General features: G+C 35.4%; 4 protein-coding genes across 5 annotated transcripts; 1 reads left to right on the forward strand and 3 right to left on the reverse strand.

The window, feature by feature from the left end:
* The first annotated feature begins 657 nt into the window (after nucleotides 1-657).
* LOC120137862 (salicylate carboxymethyltransferase-like) lies at nucleotides 658-2,429 on the forward strand. Its single transcript, XM_039153507.1, has 4 exons — nucleotides 658-745; nucleotides 838-1,242; nucleotides 1,383-1,655; nucleotides 2,033-2,429. Exons 1-4 carry the CDS (start codon nucleotides 671-673, stop codon nucleotides 2,366-2,368), a joined length of 1,089 nt encoding a protein of 362 aa, XP_039009438.1. The 5' UTR covers nucleotides 658-670; the 3' UTR covers nucleotides 2,369-2,429.
* A 119-nt stretch (nucleotides 2,430-2,548) lies between these two features.
* LOC120137824 (GTPase ERA-like, chloroplastic) lies at nucleotides 2,549-3,915 on the reverse strand. Its single transcript, XM_039153477.1, has 4 exons — nucleotides 3,693-3,915; nucleotides 3,507-3,609; nucleotides 3,203-3,282; nucleotides 2,549-2,755 (listed from the first exon to the last, which is right to left on the reverse strand). The coding sequence occupies exons 1-4, from the start codon at nucleotides 3,801-3,803 to the stop codon at nucleotides 2,669-2,671; spliced, it is 381 nt and encodes a 126-aa protein (XP_039009408.1). The 5' UTR covers nucleotides 3,804-3,915; the 3' UTR covers nucleotides 2,549-2,668.
* A 1,852-nt stretch (nucleotides 3,916-5,767) lies between these two features.
* Nucleotides 5,768-8,026, reverse strand: LOC120137685 (laccase-11-like). Its single transcript, XM_039153384.1, has 6 exons — nucleotides 7,860-8,026; nucleotides 7,627-7,778; nucleotides 7,305-7,549; nucleotides 7,086-7,214; nucleotides 6,073-6,996; nucleotides 5,768-5,982 (listed from the first exon to the last, which is right to left on the reverse strand). The coding sequence occupies exons 1-6, from the start codon at nucleotides 7,965-7,967 to the stop codon at nucleotides 5,852-5,854; spliced, it is 1,689 nt and encodes a 562-aa protein (XP_039009315.1). The 5' UTR covers nucleotides 7,968-8,026; the 3' UTR covers nucleotides 5,768-5,851.
* A 4,037-nt stretch (nucleotides 8,027-12,063) lies between these two features.
* Nucleotides 12,064-15,502, reverse strand: LOC120137640 (U-box domain-containing protein 5-like). 2 transcript variants are annotated; one of them, XM_039153339.1, is made up of 7 exons: nucleotides 15,366-15,502; nucleotides 14,951-15,031; nucleotides 14,523-14,708; nucleotides 14,336-14,443; nucleotides 13,085-14,211; nucleotides 12,279-12,966; nucleotides 12,064-12,245 (listed from the first exon to the last, which is right to left on the reverse strand). In XM_039153339.1, the coding sequence occupies exons 2-7, from the start codon at nucleotides 14,990-14,992 to the stop codon at nucleotides 12,132-12,134; spliced, it is 2,265 nt and encodes a 754-aa protein (XP_039009270.1). In that variant the 5' UTR covers nucleotides 14,993-15,031; nucleotides 15,366-15,502; the 3' UTR covers nucleotides 12,064-12,131. The 2 variants fall into 2 exon arrangements, with proteins under 2 accessions (XP_039009270.1, XP_039009269.1); XM_039153338.1 differs by having other exon boundaries at nucleotides 12,064-12,966; nucleotides 15,366-15,499.
* Nucleotides 15,503-21,337: the final 5,835 nt, after the last annotated feature.

Raw genomic sequence — 21,337 nt, forward strand, 5'->3', positions numbered from 1 at the left:
ACCCAAATCCCAATACATATCCATCCCAATCAATGTGTGAATAATCAGAGTCTGGTCAGCGAGTGAGTGGGTGATCATCGATAATGGTGATAATCGACATGTGAATTGAAGGTCTTGGGATATTTTATGAAGAATAGGAAAAGTTAAGATTTTTTTTAAAAGTTAAGATTTTTTTTAAAAATTTATGATTTTTTTTTAAAAATTAAAGGAAATAAAAAAATTAAATCACGTGTCAAATACTGATTAGTTGACTTTTTTAAATAAAAATTTATCATTTGTTACATCGTAGGAACTTAAATGATAATATTTGTAAAGTTACACACTTAAATTGACAAAAACAAATTAGGCGCTTAAATGAAAAAAGAAGTATAATTTGAACACTTATTTTTATATTAAGCCTTTTTTAAAAAGCATAGTTAAAGTTACATTTTGATTCTGATTTGACCATATGTTGTTAAAAAATAAATAGAAATGTTGACATGAAATTATCTTATAGTGACACATCAATATCATCATCATTTTTTTGACAAGTTACAAAAAAATAATAGTTGGTGATCAAAATGAAACCAATGTGATAGTTGGGTGACTAAATTTGTAAAACAAGCTTTCATCATTAAATTTTGGCTTTAAAAAGGGTGTAAATCAAGAACCAAGAGTAAGCTTTTCCGACATGGATGTAGAGAAAGTGTTTCATATGAGTGGAGGAGTGGGCAAAACCAGTTATGCCCAGAATTCATCTCTCCAGGTTTGGCCTCCCATTTCCTCACCATTTTCTTCCATTTCTTTGTCCTATAATCTTCAATGTTTTTTTCTTTTCTTTTTTCTTTTTTGTACCAGAAAAATGCTTCAGACATGGTGAAACACATAACCTTGGAAACAATGCAACAACTTTACAAAGAAGTTAATCCCAAGAGCCTAAGCATAGCTGATTTAGGCTGTTCTTCGGGACCAAACTCCTTGTCACTCATCAAAGACATTGTTGAAGCTGTCCAAGGAAGTAGCCATAAGATGTTTCGACCCTCACCCGAGTTTCGAGTTTTCCTAAATGATCTTCCCACAAATGACTTCAATTCGGTGTTTAAGTCCTTGCCTGATTTCTATAGGGACCTTAAGAAAGACAAAAATGGAAGGTGTCCGGCTGTTTTCATATCAGGTTGTCCTGGTTCGTTTTATGGAAGGCTGTTCCCCAATAATTGCTTGCACTTCATATATTCTTCTTACAGCTTGCACTGGCTCTCCAAGGTTCGAATCTTTTTCTTTTCCGATCTACAATTTATAAGAGAACGTGAGATCGAATATGCTTGAGTACTCACAATCTAAGTAATAGTAAAGGAACTTAAACCATAACTTGACCTATAATTATCAATATGCATGCCATGCAGGTACCTCCAGGTCTTTACGATGAGCATGGCAAGTCTATCAACAAAGGAGGCGTTTACATATCAGAATTGAGCCCTCCAAGCGTTTCCCAAGCATACTGGAATCAATTCCAGGAGGATTTTTCATTGTTCCTGAAATCACGATCAGAGGAGCTTGTCACAGGTGGAAGAATGGTGCTCATTACATTGGGAAGAATAGGCCAAGGACATGTCGATAGAGGCAACTCTTTCTTTTGGGAAATTCTCTCAAAATGTTTAGCCATATCTGTTTCACAGGTCCCTGATATCTAACATTTCGATCATGTAATTATTCATGCATACATCCAGGGGTCCCTGATATCTAACATTTTAATCATGTAATTATTCATGCATACATCCAGGGGTCCCTGATATCTAACATTTTAATCATGTAATTATTCATGCATACATCCAGGGATGGTCTAGGAGACTGAAGGGAACGGTTTTCTTCTGAAATTTTCAGATTCTTGTATAATTTAGACATCTTTTATTGATAATCTGTTTTCACACCCCAAGAATTTTATAAATTCGACCCCTTAGCATAAAATTCTGCATCTATCCCTGCATGCACTCTTAAGAAATTACCTAAATTTCAATCTACAATGAATTTTGATTCCATTTATTTGTTTCTGCAGGGAGAAATTGAGAAGGAAAAGCTCGATAGTTACGATGTTCATTTCTATGCAGCATCAAGAAATGAAGTAGAAGATGAAGTGAGAAGAGAAGGTTCGTTCAAATTAGAAAGGATGGAAATGTTGGAGATCAAAAAACAAGTCAAAGGTGGGGATAGCTATGGCACAGCAGTGGCCATGACGGTGAGGGCAATCCAAGAATCCATGCTTTGCCACCATTTTGGAGATGGGATAAACTTAGATACCTTGTTTAACAATTATGCGAAAATGGTGGACCAAGAAATGGCCAACCAACAAATTAACCCCATCACTTTTCTTCTAGTTCTTAAGAAATTATGAAATATTATATTCTTATATATATCGAGCTTGAATCAAAGCCCTTCATTTTTGTTGTATTTCCCAAGTAGAAATGCACCAAGTTTGGCCTCTCCCACCAAATGGGGGCCTAGGATCCCTTTGTTCACTTGAAATGTTGGCATAGGGCCTTGCAAAACTGCATATAAGACGATATAGCCGAAGTACAATTTCTTGAACCCCAACACTAGTCAAAACTGATTCAAACATTTTTCATAAACTACTCTTAAAAATTATACAAAAAAAAAAAAAGAAGAAGAAAACTGTACCAAATGAGGGACGATGTTACAGTGCTCGAATTTGCCCTCCATAGCCATAATATTTCAAAAGCCCTTCATCTTGCCGCCAATTCTCTTTAACTTTCACTCCAATCTATATATAGAATTTGTTGTTTCAGATTAATATTGCAGGCTAGTACTAACCATGCTTGATAAAATCAATGGGATCAATGAATTTCCTTAATGCCGGCATTTTAGTTACAATGACAGTGAAAATGCTGTTAATGACCGTAAAGGGGAAAACAAATTCGGAAAATGGTTTTTAGACCTTCAAAGCAGAGATAATCCTTGCATTAACAATTGACACTCTGGGAATCAAACGCAGGAGAAATGCAATCTCAGTTCGACTAGCCAATGACTGAGATTTGGGACTATGGATTTAAAAATAAGGTTAACATCCCTTATTGGGGTGCCATTTTTCAAAGGACAGCTGTGAGAACAGTCTTTATATCTCCAAAGAAACAATTCTTAGCAGAAAAAGTAAACCGTGCACATTGCACCATTTATAATTTAAGAGAAGCATTTTGATTTAAGTTCGCACCTCGAGGAAGACTTTCTTCTGTAGGAAATATTCTATGTCAAGTGGAGCAGTTGTTGCAAGTATTTTCAGAGCTTTCCCTCAGTTGAATGGTAAAGGAAACAAAGCATCAAATGCGAGGCTTAGAATGTAAGCATGCACATGCAAGTGTACATTATTTAGATGCCATATTTTAAATTAGTTGATTTGAAAATATCAAACACTGGTCAAATGTTACTCTTTATTCAAACATATTCAACAAGCTCAAAGGACATTGAAATGAATCAAGCAAATTGCAAATTGTCTGAAAAACACAGGATAATTCTTACTTTTCCAATGAGGATGATTTTCTGGGAGTCTTTCTCAACAACAATTTCTACTTGTATGAAATCTTTTGCATTTGGCCTTGTTTTGTAGTTCACCACATTTACCTGGAAAAATATGAAGATGAAATCCAGTTTGGTTGGCTACAGATGATGATCTTTCTAGCAACCTTGATAACTATAGTCCATACCTGACATGCATAAGGAACCTCGTTGCGAGACTGCAGAAATATCTTCTCTCTGATAATTTCAGCAACAAAGAACCGTACTGGGTGTTCACTTACAATGTCCTGGAAATGCATAAACAACAAGAACTGTTCATATGAAAGAAGCTGTTCATTTTTCAAGCCCCACCAAAAGTTGGGCCAAAATTTTCTTTTGGAGGGAGGCAACAATTAGCATGAAGCCGAATAAAATCCTAGGTTACTGACATAAGTGCACCTTTGAAATCATATCATGTCCCTAATTTATATGAGTTAGAACTTCAACCGAATGCGCTTTCAAAATTATGCTCACAAAATGTTTTCTCAACTAGTCCAGAACATCAGCAATCTTTTTTATTGCTTAACAGGGTATCAAGGATACAACACAACTGTAATCTAGCATCACTTGAATCTGGGTACATTTGTAGTAAACTAAGTTCAGGTGAATCAGGTAGTGGAGTTGCCTCAGGAGTAGCATACAGTGCAGGTGAAATTTGGGGGCGATTAACCTTCCATTCTGTAGCTGATGTACTACTGTTCCTCCTCCGAAGCTTTGAGTTAGGAAAGGAGGTGGTTTTGAATAAAAGCCCGACCTATCAACAGATTTAGAATCTCTTGATTCTAGCAACCTATCCAAATCAGCTACAGTAATAAATGTTGGCATGGCCCTGCATCATCAAACGAACAAAAACATAAGTTACTAAGCCGTATGTATCATTTTCCTAGGAGAACCTAGAGGAAGGTGAAGCACAAAAATCTCATTGTTGCTACCATGGATTTAAATAGTGTTTGCGGTCGTGTTTTCGATCGGGTCGCGTTTATTGCGATTGCGGGTATAATAGATGTTATCGCGGTCACTGTGGGTGTCGCGGTCGTGATTTTTTTTTAAATTTCACACAACTTATTCTAAAACATTATAATAATAATAATTATTATTAAAAACATTTTAACAGATGCTGGATCTCTATGGATTGCCTGGATTAAGGCATACTGTCTTAAGGTTGAGGATTACTGGAACATTGACAGTAGACCTCACTTAAGCTGGATACTCAGGAAACTAATTAAGTTGCGTGAGGAGGCAAGAGGGTTATTTGCTGCTTCTGTCTGTTGGTCACAAGTAAATGGGAGCTGGATTTGGGATAAGATTCGGGAAAAGAGAAGCAAAGTGGCCTGGCACCGTATCATCTGGTTCCCTGTCCATATTCCCAAGTTCTCGTTGATCACGTGGATGGCAATTCTTGATAGGTTGCCTGCTAAGGAGAGGCTGAGCAGATTTGGCATGGTGACTGATGCTAATTGTGTCTTTTGTGGTGTTGAGCAAGAATCCAAAACGCATATTTTCTTGGACTGCTCTTTCTCGAAGGAGGTCTGGAACACTATTTTGCAGCTGTGGGCTGCAAAAGCGTTGGCTGAACTGGGATGATTTGCTCGGTTGGTTGGTAAGGAATTTAAAAGGTAAATCCCTACTCGTTCAGATCCTTAAACTAGCTTGGACTCGTTTCATTTACTATATATGGGAGGAGCGTAATCGCAGAATTTTTAGAAGTGTGATGCGTTCGGCTGATTCTATTGTCAATATTATTAAAGAGGCTGTTAGAATTAAAATGTATAGATATAGTATGAATAGGCAGGATAATGTGAATAGGCAGTTGTACATTGATTGGGGCCTGATATAACTGTTCTTACGTTTTCTGTAGCAGTTTGCTGCTTCTTTGGATGAATATAAATTGATTATCCAAAAAAAATTATAATTATAAAGTGTCATTTTTTTAATGATTTTTAGAATGCTTTTGACAAGCCATCTGCAATAAATAATACCATAATGTAGAAAATATTAAAATAATATTTTTCATTTCCAATAATGGATTGCAACTCAAACTACACAAGTAAAACATTGAACCTTTCTTGGAGTTCATATTACAATTGTGAGTATAAAACAATTAGAAATTTACAATCTTTTCCCCTAAATTTTTCCTCAAGGTATGTCCTGCAACTTTTGCTGAATATAGATACTTCATACACACATCACACATGCATACACACACACACGTATATATATGTATGCATGATAGCATGCATGTAAGCAGAAGATACATGTTATACACAAACTTGGTCTTTGTTGAACTTTGAGAAACTTTTTCAACGGTTTAACATGGTGGCAAACCATTGGGTGGAGGCAGAATTGATTGATCAGCTCCCTTGCCATCTTCAACCACAAATGCCATTTTCAATCCCCAGCCTGTATGGAGCTCCAAATGACAATGCATAAACCAAACACCTAAAACGGGAAAATTCAACGAAATTAAGATTTATGTTACTCGATTCCAAGTTTGTTCCTATATCAGACATGAATAATTTAAAGAATTACCTGGATTGTCTGCTCTAAACCGAATAGCGGTCCAACCCCCGGTCGGAACACCGACGGTGTTCCTTTCAACAGGATCAACCAAGTTGTACTTAGCTGGATCTTTAACAGGGTCGAAGTTTCCAATACCGGTTCCAACGACGAAGAAGTTGTAGCCATGGAGATGGAATGGATGTGACTCAACTGTAAGGAGATTAGTGTCTTGCAGCACTAGCTCAACTGTAGAATTGAAGGCAATCTTGCTAAGCCTTGTCCCATGTGCAGTGCCAAGATTAGCTGTCAAAGGCGCACCAGTGTAGTTAAATGGCTTAAGAGGTTTATCAGGGAAATCGGTTCTAAAAACTCCACTGGTGTTGAAGTAATGAGCTTGGAGAAGTCCGATTTTAGGCATCACAAATGAAATATTGTTCAACGAGGCTAAGATTCTCGTTCCGTTAACGCATGTTGGGCAAGGATCTTTTCCAAGACCGACCGTGTAGAACAGTTTTCGGTCGACTTTAAGGGGCACATTTGCGGGAAAATTTGCAGAGTTCAAACTCTTCAGGTTTTTGTTGTAACTCAAAGCGAAATCTGTGTCATTGGGAGCTGGTAATTGAGGAAGTGTAGGAAGAACGGTGTTGGGGATTCCTTTGTATTGGAATATCCCTGTAGCTGTTTTGTTGTCTACAGGAAGTGGAGCGTCCATGAAAGGCCTAGCAGCCATGAAATATCTGCCTGGGGATCGGTCGGCTTGAACTAGAACGTTTGTGGTTTGCCCCGGTGCAATCAGTATCGCTTGAGTGACAAACGGCTTTGTATAAACCGCATCGACCTCAACTACTGTCATGTTATGACCTGCTATCGCAAAGAAAAGCTCGTCATTGAGGGCAGCGTTGACGATTCTTAGCAGGTACGTTTTCCCGGACTCAACTTCCATCGCAAATGTATCTGAAAAACATAAACATTCAGGATTGAACACTGAGCATTGCATGTGAAAACATGTTTTTCGACAAAAGTTTCTTCGAGTTTCGGCTTACGTTTCTCGGAACATGGAAAAAGAGGTCCGGATTTCCCATTGATAGTGTGTGCATCCGACATATTTGGTGGCAATCCCATCTTAGTTCCTTGATTGACAATCTCTTCAACATCTGTGTGCCACCATTCCCCTGCATCATGAGCACAGTTTTCACCATCATATCATCATCACAACAAGGAACTTCTAAAACCAATTGAAAAACATCGACTTTAGAACCGACCTAATACAACAATCTGTTCCATATTCGGCTTTGTGAACGGAAATGGCGTTCCTGGTTTCGGCATGATGACAATGGCTCCATACACGGTAGCCCTTAGCCAAAGAATATGCGCATGCCACCATAAAGTTCCTCTTTGTCCTGTTACATTGAAGTCATAACCGTAGCTATTCCCGGTCTGAATCGGACACTGCGTTATGTAAGCCGGTCCATCCGCCCAACCATTTCGATATTGCTTCAATCCATGCCTAAACAAATCATCAAACAACGTTATAAGAAATCTTTGTTTAAATTTTTTTCTGCATATAAATTATTAAAATCCCACCAGTGAATCGACATGTTATATTTTGCATGGTTCGTAACATTGACAATAACTCTATCTCCCTCTATAGCATATATTGTAGGCCCTGGAAACCTCCCGTTTACCGTCACAATCGGCTTTGAATGGCACAGTCTGCTAACATTCTTCACTCGAATCTGTTAAAAAAAACACATCATTTCCGAGTCGAAATCACGAGAATTCAAACGAACGAAACATTCATTTCTGAGTTAACTCACGTCAAACTGGTACATCTTCACAGCAGCTTCTGCAGGCAAAGTAATGAATGCAATGAAACCAACGAGAAAAAGGGTCGTTTTGGGAACGGAATTGCCACCGATCGCCATTCGAGCCGAGCTAAAACTATGAAAATGTCAATGCTTGTATGGATGTGAGGCATGAAGGTTGAAACAAACGAGTTATTTATATAAGCTTTAAAAAGGGGTGAACTATGGCAATTTGTTAAGAACAAGAGAATGAAGCTGATTAGGTAAAAGAAATGCAAAGGAGTCTTTGATATGTCAAAGCTTGTAAGCAAAATACTGAAAGAGACTGAGTTGCCATTGATAGTCGTAGAGGTGGAGATTGTTATACCAAGAAGCAAAACATTGAAAGAAACTACCCGTATCCGATTTGATCTTAAAATAATTTAAAGCTTTGAGATTGAAAGGTACGTATCAACCTAATCCTACATACAACACCAAGCTTTACCGTGAAGGAAAATAAACTTTTTTAACCTCATATTGCATGGTTATTTTTAACCTCATGTATTTTAAGGGTTTTACCCTCTTTTTATTGAAACTTGAAGTACCTAAGTGAAAATCGGGTATAGTTAAGGGGCTAGTTTGGCAATTAATCCAATAGAAAATGACTTTTTACCATGGTATAACGATTAACTAATTTCAGAAAGGCTTACTTCAAAGCATTTTGTAGCAATGCTTTGTAAGGCTCAGTTTGCTTATTTAAGGGCACATACGCTTTGCAGGGAAACTTTGTATTGCTTGTCACCGAACCATTTTCAAAATAGAAACAATATTTAAATGGAGGAATATCAACCTTAAAGTAAAGAAAACAAAGTATGCAATAGAACTATATAATTTCCTTACTCCATAATCGAGTTAATTACACCACACGTCCTCGAACTCTGGCCCTAATTCTAAATTTATCTTTAAATTTTGAATGTTTCGCTTTCATCCTCAAACTATGACTCATGTCCCTGAATTTTTGAATATTCCAATTTCATATCTAACCGTCAATATATACTAATCAGGTATCATGTTAATAAAGCCTTTAAAAAATCGTTAACTGCCATGTACACACTAATGTGTATTATGTAATCATATCATATGTCATATGTCATAATGAAAATAAATGGTGTAACACATCTCCGAACCATTATTTAGAATAAAGTTGAAAGATCCTTTGGTTTTATTTTTGTCCTCTCAATTTATTTATAATTATTTCTACGTTTCAAAGATAAATTGTTATTTTATTTAAACGTAATATTGGTTATCATTTATGAAACACCCTATTATTACATAATAAGCATAAGAGTTTACGTAGAAATTAATAAAATTGTAATGATTTTATTAACCGAGGATGCGATTAGAATATAAAGATAATCTGATGATGAAATAAAAATGTCCAAAAATTTAAAAAACAATTTATAATGAGTCATAGTTTGACATAAAATTAAAATATTTAAAATTTTAAAAATAAATTTAAAATAATTTTTAGGACTAATGATACAATTAATTTGAATCATAAGCGTAAATGACTATTTGCCCACAAAGGAACATCAAACAACTTTTGTAGGTGACGTGAAGTCCCAAAGAAAAAAGAAAGATTGAAAACGCCCAAAGTATTTATTAACACATATTCCAACCCAATGAGCGCAATAGGCCCAAAAGGCCATCTCAATTAAAAGATTTTCATTATCCCATTAAAGAGTTCGTTTGTTTCCCTAAATATAGATTTTTAAATGTGAATTCTGATAAATAAATTATAATTTCTAAAATCAATTCTAATTTTTTATTTTTAAATGATATTTCATAAATTATTTTTCGTTATTTGGAGATTTTTTTAAATTATTCATTATAATACCAAAGATAATAAATAATATTATTTATTATAACAAAATAATATTATTATCTAAAATCATTAAAAAATTAAAATAATATTATGATAAAGCTATTCTTAAATTATTCATACAGGCATAGGTTAGAGGTATTTATACCTTTAAAATTTGGCTTAATACAAAATAAGTGTCTAAATTATACCTTAAATTGACTTTTGATGCTTAAAGAAATTTTCGTTAAAAATATGTCTAATTTTTCTCAATTATATTTTTAGGTGTATATCGTTATATTTTTTAATTTTTTAATTCTTAATAATAAAATTATTATTTAAAAAACAAATTTTCAAAAAATATCAAACTCCAACCCTACATTGTCCCTCCCCTCCCATCTCCCAGGTGAAGTGTTACCATCGACTGAGTTATATTTGGTAAGGCGAGGAACTCAATAGTGACATTCATGTAATGTACGGACAATTATAGTTGTCAAAATTGTCGAAAAACAACGAAGGAAAACCTATGTGACATTTCGTGACACTTTTCACGACGATCAGTATAATTTCACGGTAGATGGAAGATTGGGTTTTGATCGCGGCAGCGAAACGATTCTCATGGTGTCAACACTAACGACCATGGATCGATGGTTACCAATCGACGGTGAAAGAAATTTATTTTAGGAGGTTTTTTGAGTTTTTTTTAATAGAAAGAGAGTAAAATTAACCTAGACTACTCGGGTTGTTTCCTGGATGCAGTAACCTCCTGGTTATAAGCCACAGCAATCTCCATTGATGGTTGCTGGAAGATTCGGACACCAAAACCTGTGAAAGAGTCATCTTAGTCATTCCATAGCAATCTCCATTGATGGTTACCCCCTAATTCCTTTTTTTAGGTTTAAATGTGTAACACGTGTCCGATAACGGTTAAATTTAATAATTATTACAGTTCATACACTTGAAAGTGTAACGTTAAAAATGTTAGATATTTATTTTTTACAAAATATTTTTCAGATATTAAAAGTAAATTTGAGATATAATTGAAGTATTTATTTTTGTATTAAGTCATAAAATTTTGGTATAATGAGATTAAATAAAGCTTAACAATAGGGCATGAAAATCAAGGGAATGGGGTGCCTGTAACCTTATCGGGGGGAAAGAAAGCCAACCCGATTTTACACACAAAATGAGGATATTAGAGGTTGAACCTTGACTTGTCCTCCTCCCTACGGCCCTACCATTAATATTTATTTATTTATTATTATGAGAATCCATGGGATTCACATGCAGCTCACTTGGCCGAGCACCTAGGCGTGGGTAGATGATCATTTCCGTCTTCTTTATTAGGTCGTCATTCAAACGTGCACGAATCTAGTGGATTTGATTCTTCAAAAAATATATATAATGGATTTGAAAATGTTCCTCCTCATCAATTGAATGTCTCTTTCGAATATGAAATTGGTTTTTATTCATAATTCATCATATCACCATATTTCAAATGACAATTTCTTGATGGACCGCTGAATCGAGTTATAAAACAACGTGGGGGGACATCTTTTTAACACCCTCTAATTGTTGTAATCAATCAATTCGGTCCCCACTACTGACAGGCCTCGTGGACGTAATCTTAGTACTGTTATTGCCATTCAATTATTTGTATTTCTAGATAGTGGTACACTTAAGACTTTACCAACCTTCTACTTTTAGTTTATAAAATAAATAGGTGTTTTGACCCAAAAAAATCACCTTCTTTAAAAAAATTCACCCTATTAGACACCTATTTCTAATTATTTTTCGATTTAACATATTTTTCAGGAGAGAGAAAGAGGCGTTGTGCACGAAATGCGCCTTTGCAATCTGTCTTAGCAGCTTTGACACCAAACCAGCTTGTGAATGATTGCCACCGGTTTGAAATCTGTATCATTGATGTTGCCATGGATTAGTATCATTGTTAAGTCGTAACCTTTTTTTTAGCCGCTTTATCACAAACCTGCAAACCGGGCTGTAAAACAGTTGGCATGTAGGTAAGTGATGTACAGCTTTCTCCTCTCGAATGCTTCTTGTGTTCCTGTACCGTAGTTTGTATTCAGATGGAAGCTTTTCTTGCACGGGACTTTGCTGTCTGTTCTTAGCTTTTCAGTGCATCATGCAAACTGTCTTGTATGTTCTTTGCTCATCATAACTAGAATCAAAACTAAATCAACAGCAATTTGTCTATATATTTTAGATTGTTTTTTCTTCCCCTCCAAAGCATGCTCTCTTAGAATAATCTCAAAAAAAAGGACTGCCTAAATCATAGGAATTAGTGTTCGAACCGGACATAATCATTTGCTAATTACAGTTAGTTTACAGTATGAAGATGATATAGCCAAATCCCAAAAGCAAATCACCCCCTGGCAAATTTTTGTTAACCATAACATTGTCAGAGCAGGAAAATCCTAGTTTCATTTCTTCTTTTTAGGTGCACTGGTTCTTGAGAACTTTGGTAATTTCACTCCAAACAATGTATTACAGGACATCTTGTCTTTCGAATAAACGTTAGCATCTTCGGATTCGATGTTGTTGGAGTTAGAGCATTCTTCGGATTTGATGTTGTTGGAGTTAGAGCATTCTTCGGATTCGATGTTGTTGGAGTTAGAGCATTCATGTTCATCATCATCGCCATTATCATGTTTGGTATCCCTAAGTTGCCGAAGCAATTCCATTGCACTCGCCTTTCCTTTTTCACTTCCATTAGCAGATATGAAAAAAAGGAGAGGAAATATACTACACTCATCCATCACTAAGTGACAGTATCCGATACTTTCCGAGCACAATGTAAGGAGAATAGCCAGTGCATGCTCTTGATTCTCGTGATCGCCGGCCTCGAGTAACGTAGCGATAGAAGCAATGCAGCCAGATGTTTGAGTGATCCAAGTCCTAGCTTCTTGGATACTGCACAAGTTTCTCAACAGCACTATGCAGTGCCTTGCGAGTGTTGTGTCTTGTAAGTATGGAACAAGCTTCGGGATGCACTCCAAAAACACCAGTTCGGAACAAATATCGGTGCTTGAGGACAGATTACGCAAAATTTCGAGGATTTGTTCCTGGAAAACTTTGATGTTCAATTCGAGCATGTTTAACATGGAAACAAGAGCACCCGATGCATATATCTTAGATCCACAACTGCTGTGTTCAGACAATACTAACATAATGTCAAGAACCTCTCGAGTTACTTCAGAGCCAATAAACGATGACAGCATACAGTATGCATCTTCACTTAAGTATCGTGTGCCATTCCTGCAAGAAGCTAAGAAAACAGTGAAAAGAGACACCAACAACCCATCAATCGGTCAAAAATTTAAAGGACATGTCACGTGAAGAAACTAGCAACAGATGCACATGGAATGAAAATTACCTGTTTTTGCTCAGAAGTGTTGATAACAACTGAAATCCAGCTCTCCGGGCTCTTATATCATGCAAATCATCAGCACTGCTCAAAAATCTAATTAGGGGTTCAATGAAATTTTTAGACGACAAATGAAGACAGTCTAGATCAACACATTTCAAATGGTTTTTAATGTCTTCAATCATCTTGGCAAGGCCAGAAAGACACTCCAACTCGGTCTCGGCTGTTTTTCTGAGAGATCGATATCGCCTAAGATCATCACTGGTCTTCTCAGGCATCAAACTAGAGCCATCTTCAGTCCTGTTCCGAGATCCATCCGAAGTATAACTAGTATCTAAAGATCCAAGTGATTTGTTGCTGATGTCTAATAGAAAGCGCAGATCATTCATAGAACTGCCAAAAGTAGATATGGAAGTGGAAGAATTTTCCAATGAAGGAAGGACGTCCGGTTGCATGCTTGTGTCCTGCATGGTGATTCCATATTTCCTACACCATTCTGTGACCAGAACCTTCAAGGAAGCATTTGGGGTCAATGAAAGATGGTCCAGTTTCATCTCGGTCTTGGGGCACGTTTCGTTACCATCATCAAACCATTTCTGGATCCAAGTCCTTTCAAATGTTTGTCCAGAAGCAATGACAACAGGATCATACATCAATCTTGAAGATAAGGGGCACTTGAATTCCTCGGGAGGTATTGTAGCTCGATTTGACGTTTCTGCTCTAGCATCATACTGCTTATACTCCGAATGAGATTTGACATCAGCTGAGCGAGTATGCGCTGCAAAGGCTCCTTCATTCCGATCTCTAGTGTTGTCTGTTTGCACTCCGATAATCAAGTTAGGATACTTACTTAACATATATAGAAGATATTTCAAGATCTTCTTCTTTTGTTGATCACCGTCACTGATTTTTTCAAGCAACTTCTTTATAGATTCTTTCTCTATCGAGATGGCTTTCGGAGAAGTGATATGAAGTCTTGATGCTGCAGTTTGAAGAGCTTTCATTTCAGCATATTCGATTGAATCCGGAGCCGCAGCTCTTCGCTGGAGTAATTCACGTACAACTTTCCCGGCCTCTTCTTCAAATTTATCTGGGAAAAAATTTGCAGCTCGGAGATCACCAACAATTTGAGAGATCTGCAATAACATTTCGATACCAGCTTGAAGAAAGGACAGGACATCTTGCTAAATGAAAATACAAGAAATTCTTGGTAAAAAAAAGAAGGGTAAATAGAAGATTAATAAATGTAATTTGACAAACCTCATCAGCCAACTTAACCGGAACCATACTCTGAATATGGCATAAACATTGTTCCAACAAATTCTTCGTTTTTCGACATCTTGAGACTATGGCATCGGTTCTTATTGCCTGAAAGTTATTGTAGAGAAATCAACCAAAGGGTATATTTTACACTCACAAAACTGTATAATTAATTACTAAAACATACCAGATAGAGTTTGCTGGATTCACTGCAGTATTGAAGAAGTAACTTTGCTCTGTCGATTGCACCGTTCAGTGAGCACAGTGCCTTTATTCCTGAGGAACATCTCGGTCGAGCAGCTTCGATATCCGGAAATATCTTTGTAATTCTATCAACAAACTTGCGAAGTTCTGTGCACATCATGCAATGCACCTACAATCATCAATGCAATATGAGGGCATGTAATTTGAACTTCGACCAACAAATACAGGAAGATTTTTCATATTTTCTAGAGCCTTTTAGGTTAGCTCATCCATCAAATGTCATTTTAATCTATAACAGTCAAACTGGATACTCATAGTGTGACCGACTTGTTCGAATGCATGCGTGCATACATGCACACATACATACATACGCCGCTGGTGGTCAAATAGAATCACACTAGGGAATTGTACCTTAAAGGAAGTCGGATATGACGGGGTCTCGACTACTTCCATTATTTCTGCAGATTCAGTCCCCAAACAAAAGATTGCTTCCTGATTACAGAAACATAAAATACGTATTTATCTAGAAACAGATTAGAATCTGCTAAACAGCAATTAGCAGATTGAAACTTAATACAATGATATAATTATCCATATTGTTTGTGCCAACATTTCCAAGGGTAGCTTTACCGTGAAACTTCAGCCAAAGAAGAATGATATATATATATATATATATATATATATATATATATATATATATATATATATCAACCAGGAGAGAAGGGGAAGAGAAAGCTCACCTACTACAATGATAAAAGAGAAGTTTCTTCTTCTTATATATATATATATATATATCAACCAGTAGGAAGGGGAAGAGAAAGCTCACCTACAACAATGATAAAAGAGAAGTTTCTTCTTCTTCTTCTTCTTCTTTTCAGTATGTGTATTATTGAAGCTATTTAACAAACACCAGATAGACAGAACTTGAACAACAATAGGCAAAATAAACACAAGCAAATACCTATTTATCTAGAAAAGTAAGTGCTTCAGAGAAGCTTAAAAACAATGGCTTCCACTTTCACAAGTCAGAGAAAAAACAACTTTAAAAGGTAATATAAACTGAATTTTTCTTCAACTCTAGGTAGAATTCAAGGGATCGAAAGTAGTTGTCTTGCATCTCTACCATAGATGAGCAAGGTGACAAGGAAACAACAGTCCAGAAAGAAAAAGGCTTTAAAGATGACCAAGCCGACTGCATGATCTTCTTGCTCAACAACAAAAGAAAACCCACTTTCTTTCCCTATCTGACAACCCCAACACTGAAAAAAAAACCATGTCCACGACCTTAGATGAATATAGTAGTACAAACAGAAGTTTGAAAAAAGTTAAGACAAATCCAGAAATGGAAACTCCTCCAATAAACAACGATATGGCTGCCAATTAGAACTGTGGAATTTAGAACCCTTGGACAACCAAGAAAATCTAAAACCAAAGATGAAAAATAGGAAACCTTTACATCAGGAAAATAAAACCTGCCAATAAAAAAACTATTATCTTTTTCATTTCATTTTCATTTTCATTTTACTGATTATCAAAGTATCTGCAAAGAAGGAATAGTGAACGACAAATAAAGGAAGACATATCTTATTTTCGACTTTCGACTTTCGACTTTCGACGTAATTGGTCTAAAAATAAATACATAAAAAAATCAGTCGACGGGCTATAACATCCTATCAAATCTTACGGCGTAGCTAGCAAGTATAGGTTCCTCTTGTTTGGTTCCAATTTCTCTCTTTTTGCATTACAAGCATTAAATTGAATAAATTAGGTGTAATATAAAAATAAATGTCTAAATTATATTTAAAATTAATTTTTGATGTCTATTTTTTGTAAAAAATAGATGTTCAATATTTTATCCGTTACACTTTTAGTTGTGTATCGTTAAAAAAATGTTAAATGACATGTCTCACGTTTATATATATATATTTTAAAATAAAATATTATTTAAAAATAGATTTTTTAAAAAAGCGATACGTGAAACGTGTTGCTTAAAGGTTTTCTAATGGTAGACACCTAAAAATGTAATAGAGAAAACATTATGCGCCTATTTTTAACAAAAAATTCTTTAAACACCAAAAATCAATTTTGAATATAATTTAAGTACTTATTTTTATATTAACCAAAAAACTATAATAATCTATTTTTCGTTGTTGTAACCATCTAAAAAATTTATAATATGAACTTTGATTTCAATATTAAAAGTTAATAAAAATATGAATTTACAATACCAAAAGTTCTCAATCTTTAAAGTAAGGTTAAATACCAAAATAAGAGCTCAAACTATATTATGATTGGTGCCTAAACTAATTTTCATTTTATTCAGGTGTCTAATGTTATAAACGTTACACATTTAGGTGCTCAGGCCGTCAACAACGTTAATTTCTAGTTAAGTGACATGTGTCATAATCTGGCGATTTTAAAATTTATTTTTTTTAAAATTAAAAATATTATAATATTTATATAAAAAAAACTAACTGTCCTTATATTATAAAATAGCCCCAAAATCCCAAATCCGAACCTTAATTCGTTATCGTCATCTGTCCGGCCACGACCACCACCATTGATGTAGTCTCTATCATCCTCCTACTCAAATGTCATCATATTTTCCTTCGATTTGCAGTTGAAATTGCATGGGATTACGATTTTAATCCTAGGGTTCAAGTGATTTAAAACGTTGATTCGTTATCAATTGATCGTTGATTGGTCACGATTTCATGAGGCTTTTGGTCGACGGGGGAAGATGAGGTCGGGTGGAGTATTGTCAATGGCAAAAGGCGACGGTCGGCGTGGGTTTAGGGTTGAAATGAAAGTTTTTAAAGTTTTGGGTTTATTTCAAATTTCGTGTTTTCTATTTTTTAAAATATATATATATATAATTTTAATTTTTTAATTTTAAATAAATTTTTTAATTTTAAATAAATTTTTTAAAATTACCTGACATATTTCATCTAACGGGAAAATTAACACCATTACCGTAGACACCTAAATGGGTAACGTTTGTAACGTTAGATACCTGGATGAGATGAAAATTAGTTTAGACATCTATTTAAAAAAACGGTATAGTTTAAACACTTATTTTGATATTAAGCCTTAAAGTAAATATAAACTATGTTTTGAATTTTATAAATAAATAGAAACATATATTTGAAAATGTGAAATTGTTTTCAATCTTAAAAAGTAAATAAAATTAAAAGTTTTTTGAAATGCGGTCCAACACAAAACAATGAATACAGTATATCCCTGTCACCGCTGCAAATCATAATCTTATTACAAAATATAATCAAATTTTATTTAACTTAAAATGAGACTTACTATATTATTAGATCTTTTTCATATAAATAATAATAATTTTTTTTATAATTTTTTTAAAAATTTTATAAGTAAAATATGAAATTAAATATTTAAAATTATTAATAAGTATAAAAATTAAAGATAAAAAATAATTTTTATTGGATGAAAACGCTGAAAAAGCGACTTCGAGTCTTTGTCCCATATGTGGATAATATTTTTTATCATGATTGAACACTTAAACACAAAATTATAATAAAATCAAAGTTACCAATAGCTGGCATCAACATGCAACGTCATTGCCAATTGACAAATCATTTTGAGCACTATTTTTTTACTTACATGAGACGACAACTTTATCAAAATCGTCATAATTTTTTTTATAATTATCATAAAATTAAATTCCTATATAATTTTTTTTTCAGATGGACATTTCTGTTTTTTTTTTTTAATTGCAGGGGGGGGGGGGGCCTGGAAGTGAGACAGGGAAAAAGACTTTTCTCCCGTCAACTCTCGATTGGCGTCGTATCTGAAACTTTTATTTTTGTCTACTTTAATTAATAGAGAAAGATGTTGCTTTCGATGGCCAATATATGTTACTTGAGAACAATCAGAACATGCTATTATTTCTTAGTCTGATTCTTGGTGCAAGGCTAACGGTGAAAACGTGCCACCAATTCACTATAAAATCCAGCAGTTCTGAACAAGCCTAACTAAGTGTTCGAGGATGCATAAATAATTTAATTAGACATATCAAACAGTTGGGGTAGATGTATGTTGGTCCTAATCAACACAAGAATTAAGCAAGCAAACCAAGTCGTAGTCAAAAAGTAAATGGGCAGAATTTCGCGGGCATTGCTAGCGTTATAAAGGCCTAAAGATAGCAAGATGCTCCCATTTCGTCGCGATTCACTTCAGTTGCTGTGCTTTGCTTTCAGTCTTTTTCAGTCGGTGTGAACGGTTAGAAATCAGTCTCTACCAACGATCAGCAAAACCCCAAAAACAAGTGTACTTTGACACGGAAAAATAAATACTAACCGCTCAATAGATTCACGAATCACGTCGGGATAATGCTTGACATGCAAGTTGGAAATCGCTACTAACCCTATACGCACGGCAGAGTTTTAATGCATTTGGAGGTTTCAGAGGATGATATCTTCCTTCTTATATCCGTATATACACAGAAGCCTACATTTATACTTTTCAAAGAGCCAATATCTAATCACTATGGGAAGGACTTCTTTGCATTACCCATAATTTTCATAAAAGAGAATATTGAGCCCGTCATTGGTCATAAGAGAGAAATCCCTCGGGATCTTTGGCGCCGTTCTGTCATGATTGTGTCCCTAGTAAGTGGTCGCTGTACCTCTCCTTATCTTCTCCTTTTTTGGGCTATGGTTCGTAGCCGTGCACACCACACATTGCCCTTTCTAAGTTCTTTCTTGCCAACCCATCGACCCTTTGGCCTCCCTTCTCAGCCTAATCAAACATGAAATAGTTTTTTTTGGCCCAATACCCCATATGGGTAAAATATTTAAGGTATTGGGCCTACCCAAACATTATTTAGCAAAAATATTTAGGGTTTTTTTATGTTTGTCTAATGAGAGAGATTGAAGAAAGCTTCAAAGTTAAAGGGAAAGAGAAACTTATCATTGGTTGTGCATTGGGTGTTTTTAGCAGTTTATTATCAAAGGTAACTCACTCTTGACTCAACTATACCATATGTAAGTCATTTAGATGAAATGTAGTAGGTTGCATAAGCTTGAAGCATTCCCATGGTAGATTTCATGTTTTAGAGTTATAAACATGTTTAAAGCCCTATTGATGCTACTTTGTATCTTTATAAAACATTAATAATGTTTGGGGACCTCACTAAGGTCTTTCGGATAGCATAATAGGAGTTTTTGCACCTATTTTATGCTCTCTACAGGTTGAGTTTCGATACTAGAGGGATAGTATCGAAACTTGATCTTCTTTTCGGGCAAACTCGTGAGTTTCTGGGCAAGAGTATCAATGCTCTTTTAAGAGTATTAATACTTTGGGTCATAGTTTCGAAACTCCCAGAAAGTATCAAAACTGGGTGGTTTAGAATGTTTAAAAGTATCGATACTTGTAGAAATTATCGAAACTTTTGCAGAAGTATCGATACTCTTGGGCTAGTATCGATACTTTTGGGCTAGTATCGATATTTTCAGTCTGTTTTGGACAAAAGGCAAATTTTTAAGGGAATTAGACTCGAGGTACCTCACCACTTAAGTATATCATCAAATAAGGCTTCAAGAGCGAACAATAATTAATATCATAATAATAGAAACATAAATAGCTAGGTTACATAAAACTAGCCTTGTTTGACACTAGGGAAACAATCAGGACACCCGAGTTCCTTTTAGCAGAAATACGATAGTCAGTGGATCTAAGTCGGTGCCACGTTACTACAGTAGCCGACTGGGCGAAAGATTCCCCAAGACTCGATGGATTAAGTTTGTGGTTGTACGTTCTGATGCAAAATTCTAGATCTCACCCAGGAGCTCCCGATGGTGTTTTGACAGTACTAGAGGGGTGCGTGAGCTCCGAGATGCAGAATCTTTCAATCGCACCATGATGCCAACCACATATTAGTAGTCCAATAGTTGTATACTCAGACCTGTGCCACTTACCATTTCATTTAGTGAATGCATATTCTCTTAAGCTCAGCGTTCGAAATGTGTTTCCGTGCGCAAGTTCTTAGGGTGAAGGTCGTAGGGAGCTATCATCATAAGATATTCCAGTGCAATAGATTCAGATTTCCAGAGACCTTTCAGAGTACAGCTTGAGTATTATGTTTTCAGTCGTAAATCTTTTTGGAACTCAATATTTTGTATTATTTTTGTGGATGAATTTTGGGAGCTCCCTATTAATTGTAAACCCGATTTATTACTATGTTTTTATCTTACATTATGGATGTCTAAATTTCAGATATTTACAAGCAGTTTTAAAAGAAAATTTTTGGGTCACTATTTCGGTAGTCCCGTATAACATTGTAATCCTTGGATCTTCGAGTCTAACTGGACTAGGGTGTTACATCGTCACCTCGAGGTGACGAGTCCGGTTAGGGATAATTTAAAAAATTAAAATTAAAAGAAAAATCAATTTATTTAAAATTTACGAAATACAAAGTAAATTAATTGTAGCAAATAAATTTTACATGAAAATTACAAAGAAAATTTATCTATGTCTTCTGAGTTCTTGATGATGCAGCGGAGTGGTAGAATGATAATGTCATGGGGGTCGTCATGTACGTCAGGGTCGTAGGCCTTGATCGCCGTCATCTTGCCCAGGAGGTATACTTAACACACTCTACGATCTACCTTCGAAATACGGTGATGGATTTATGACATTTGATGCCATCATCGCCATAACTGCTTCGACTTGGTTGTTTCTTTGTTGACTATATAGGAAATTGTCTCATCACCATCAACCACATGTTCTGTCGAAGATGCTTGAGTGTACTGCAGTGCATCCAATAAACCT

This window comes from Hibiscus syriacus, unplaced genomic scaffold, assembly GCF_006381635.1.
Source record: "Hibiscus syriacus cultivar Baekdansim isolate YM2019G1 unplaced genomic scaffold, ASM638163v2 tig00110676_pilon, whole genome shotgun sequence".
Classification (NCBI taxonomy): domain Eukaryota; kingdom Viridiplantae; phylum Streptophyta; class Magnoliopsida; order Malvales; family Malvaceae; genus Hibiscus; species Hibiscus syriacus.

Excerpts from the sequence above, each read along its gene's own strand:
- LOC120137824 (XM_039153477.1), bottom strand. The coding sequence starts at position 3,803 with ATGCATTTCCAGGACATTGTAAGTGAACACCCAGTACGGTTCTTTGTT. Across the intron at positions 3,283-3,506 it reads AATCATCCTCATTGGAAAAG|GAGGGAAAGCTCTGAAAATA; the intron begins TAAGAATTATCC and ends TACCATTCAACT. Across the intron at positions 2,756-3,202 it reads AGAAGAAAGTCTTCCTCGAG|ATTGGAGTGAAAGTTAAAGA; the intron begins GTGCGAACTTAA and ends TTCTATATATAG.
- LOC120137862 (XM_039153507.1), top strand. The coding sequence starts at position 671 with ATGGATGTAGAGAAAGTGTTTCATATGAGTGGAGGAGTGGGCAAAACC. Across the intron at positions 746-837 it reads CCCAGAATTCATCTCTCCAG|AAAAATGCTTCAGACATGGT; the intron begins GTTTGGCCTCCC and ends TTTTTGTACCAG. Across the intron at positions 1,656-2,032 it reads TAGCCATATCTGTTTCACAG|GGAGAAATTGAGAAGGAAAA; the intron begins GTCCCTGATATC and ends TTGTTTCTGCAG.
- LOC120137685 (XM_039153384.1), bottom strand. The coding sequence starts at position 7,967 with ATGGCGATCGGTGGCAATTCCGTTCCCAAAACGACCCTTTTTCTCGTT. Across the intron at positions 7,779-7,859 it reads TGAAGATGTACCAGTTTGAC|ATTCGAGTGAAGAATGTTAG; the intron begins GTGAGTTAACTC and ends TTTTTTTAACAG. Across the intron at positions 7,550-7,626 it reads TATAACATGTCGATTCACTG|GCATGGATTGAAGCAATATC; the intron begins GTGGGATTTTAA and ends TGATTTGTTTAG.
- LOC120137640 (XM_039153338.1), bottom strand. The coding sequence starts at position 14,992 with ATGGAAGTAGTCGAGACCCCGTCATATCCGACTTCCTTTAAG. Across the intron at positions 14,212-14,335 it reads CGGTTAAGTTGGCTGATGAG|ATCTCTCAAATTGTTGGTGA; the intron begins GTTTGTCAAATT and ends ATGTTATTGCAG. Across the intron at positions 12,967-13,084 it reads ACACTTCTGAGCAAAAACAG|GAATGGCACACGATACTTAA; the intron begins GTAATTTTCATT and ends AGCTTCTTGCAG.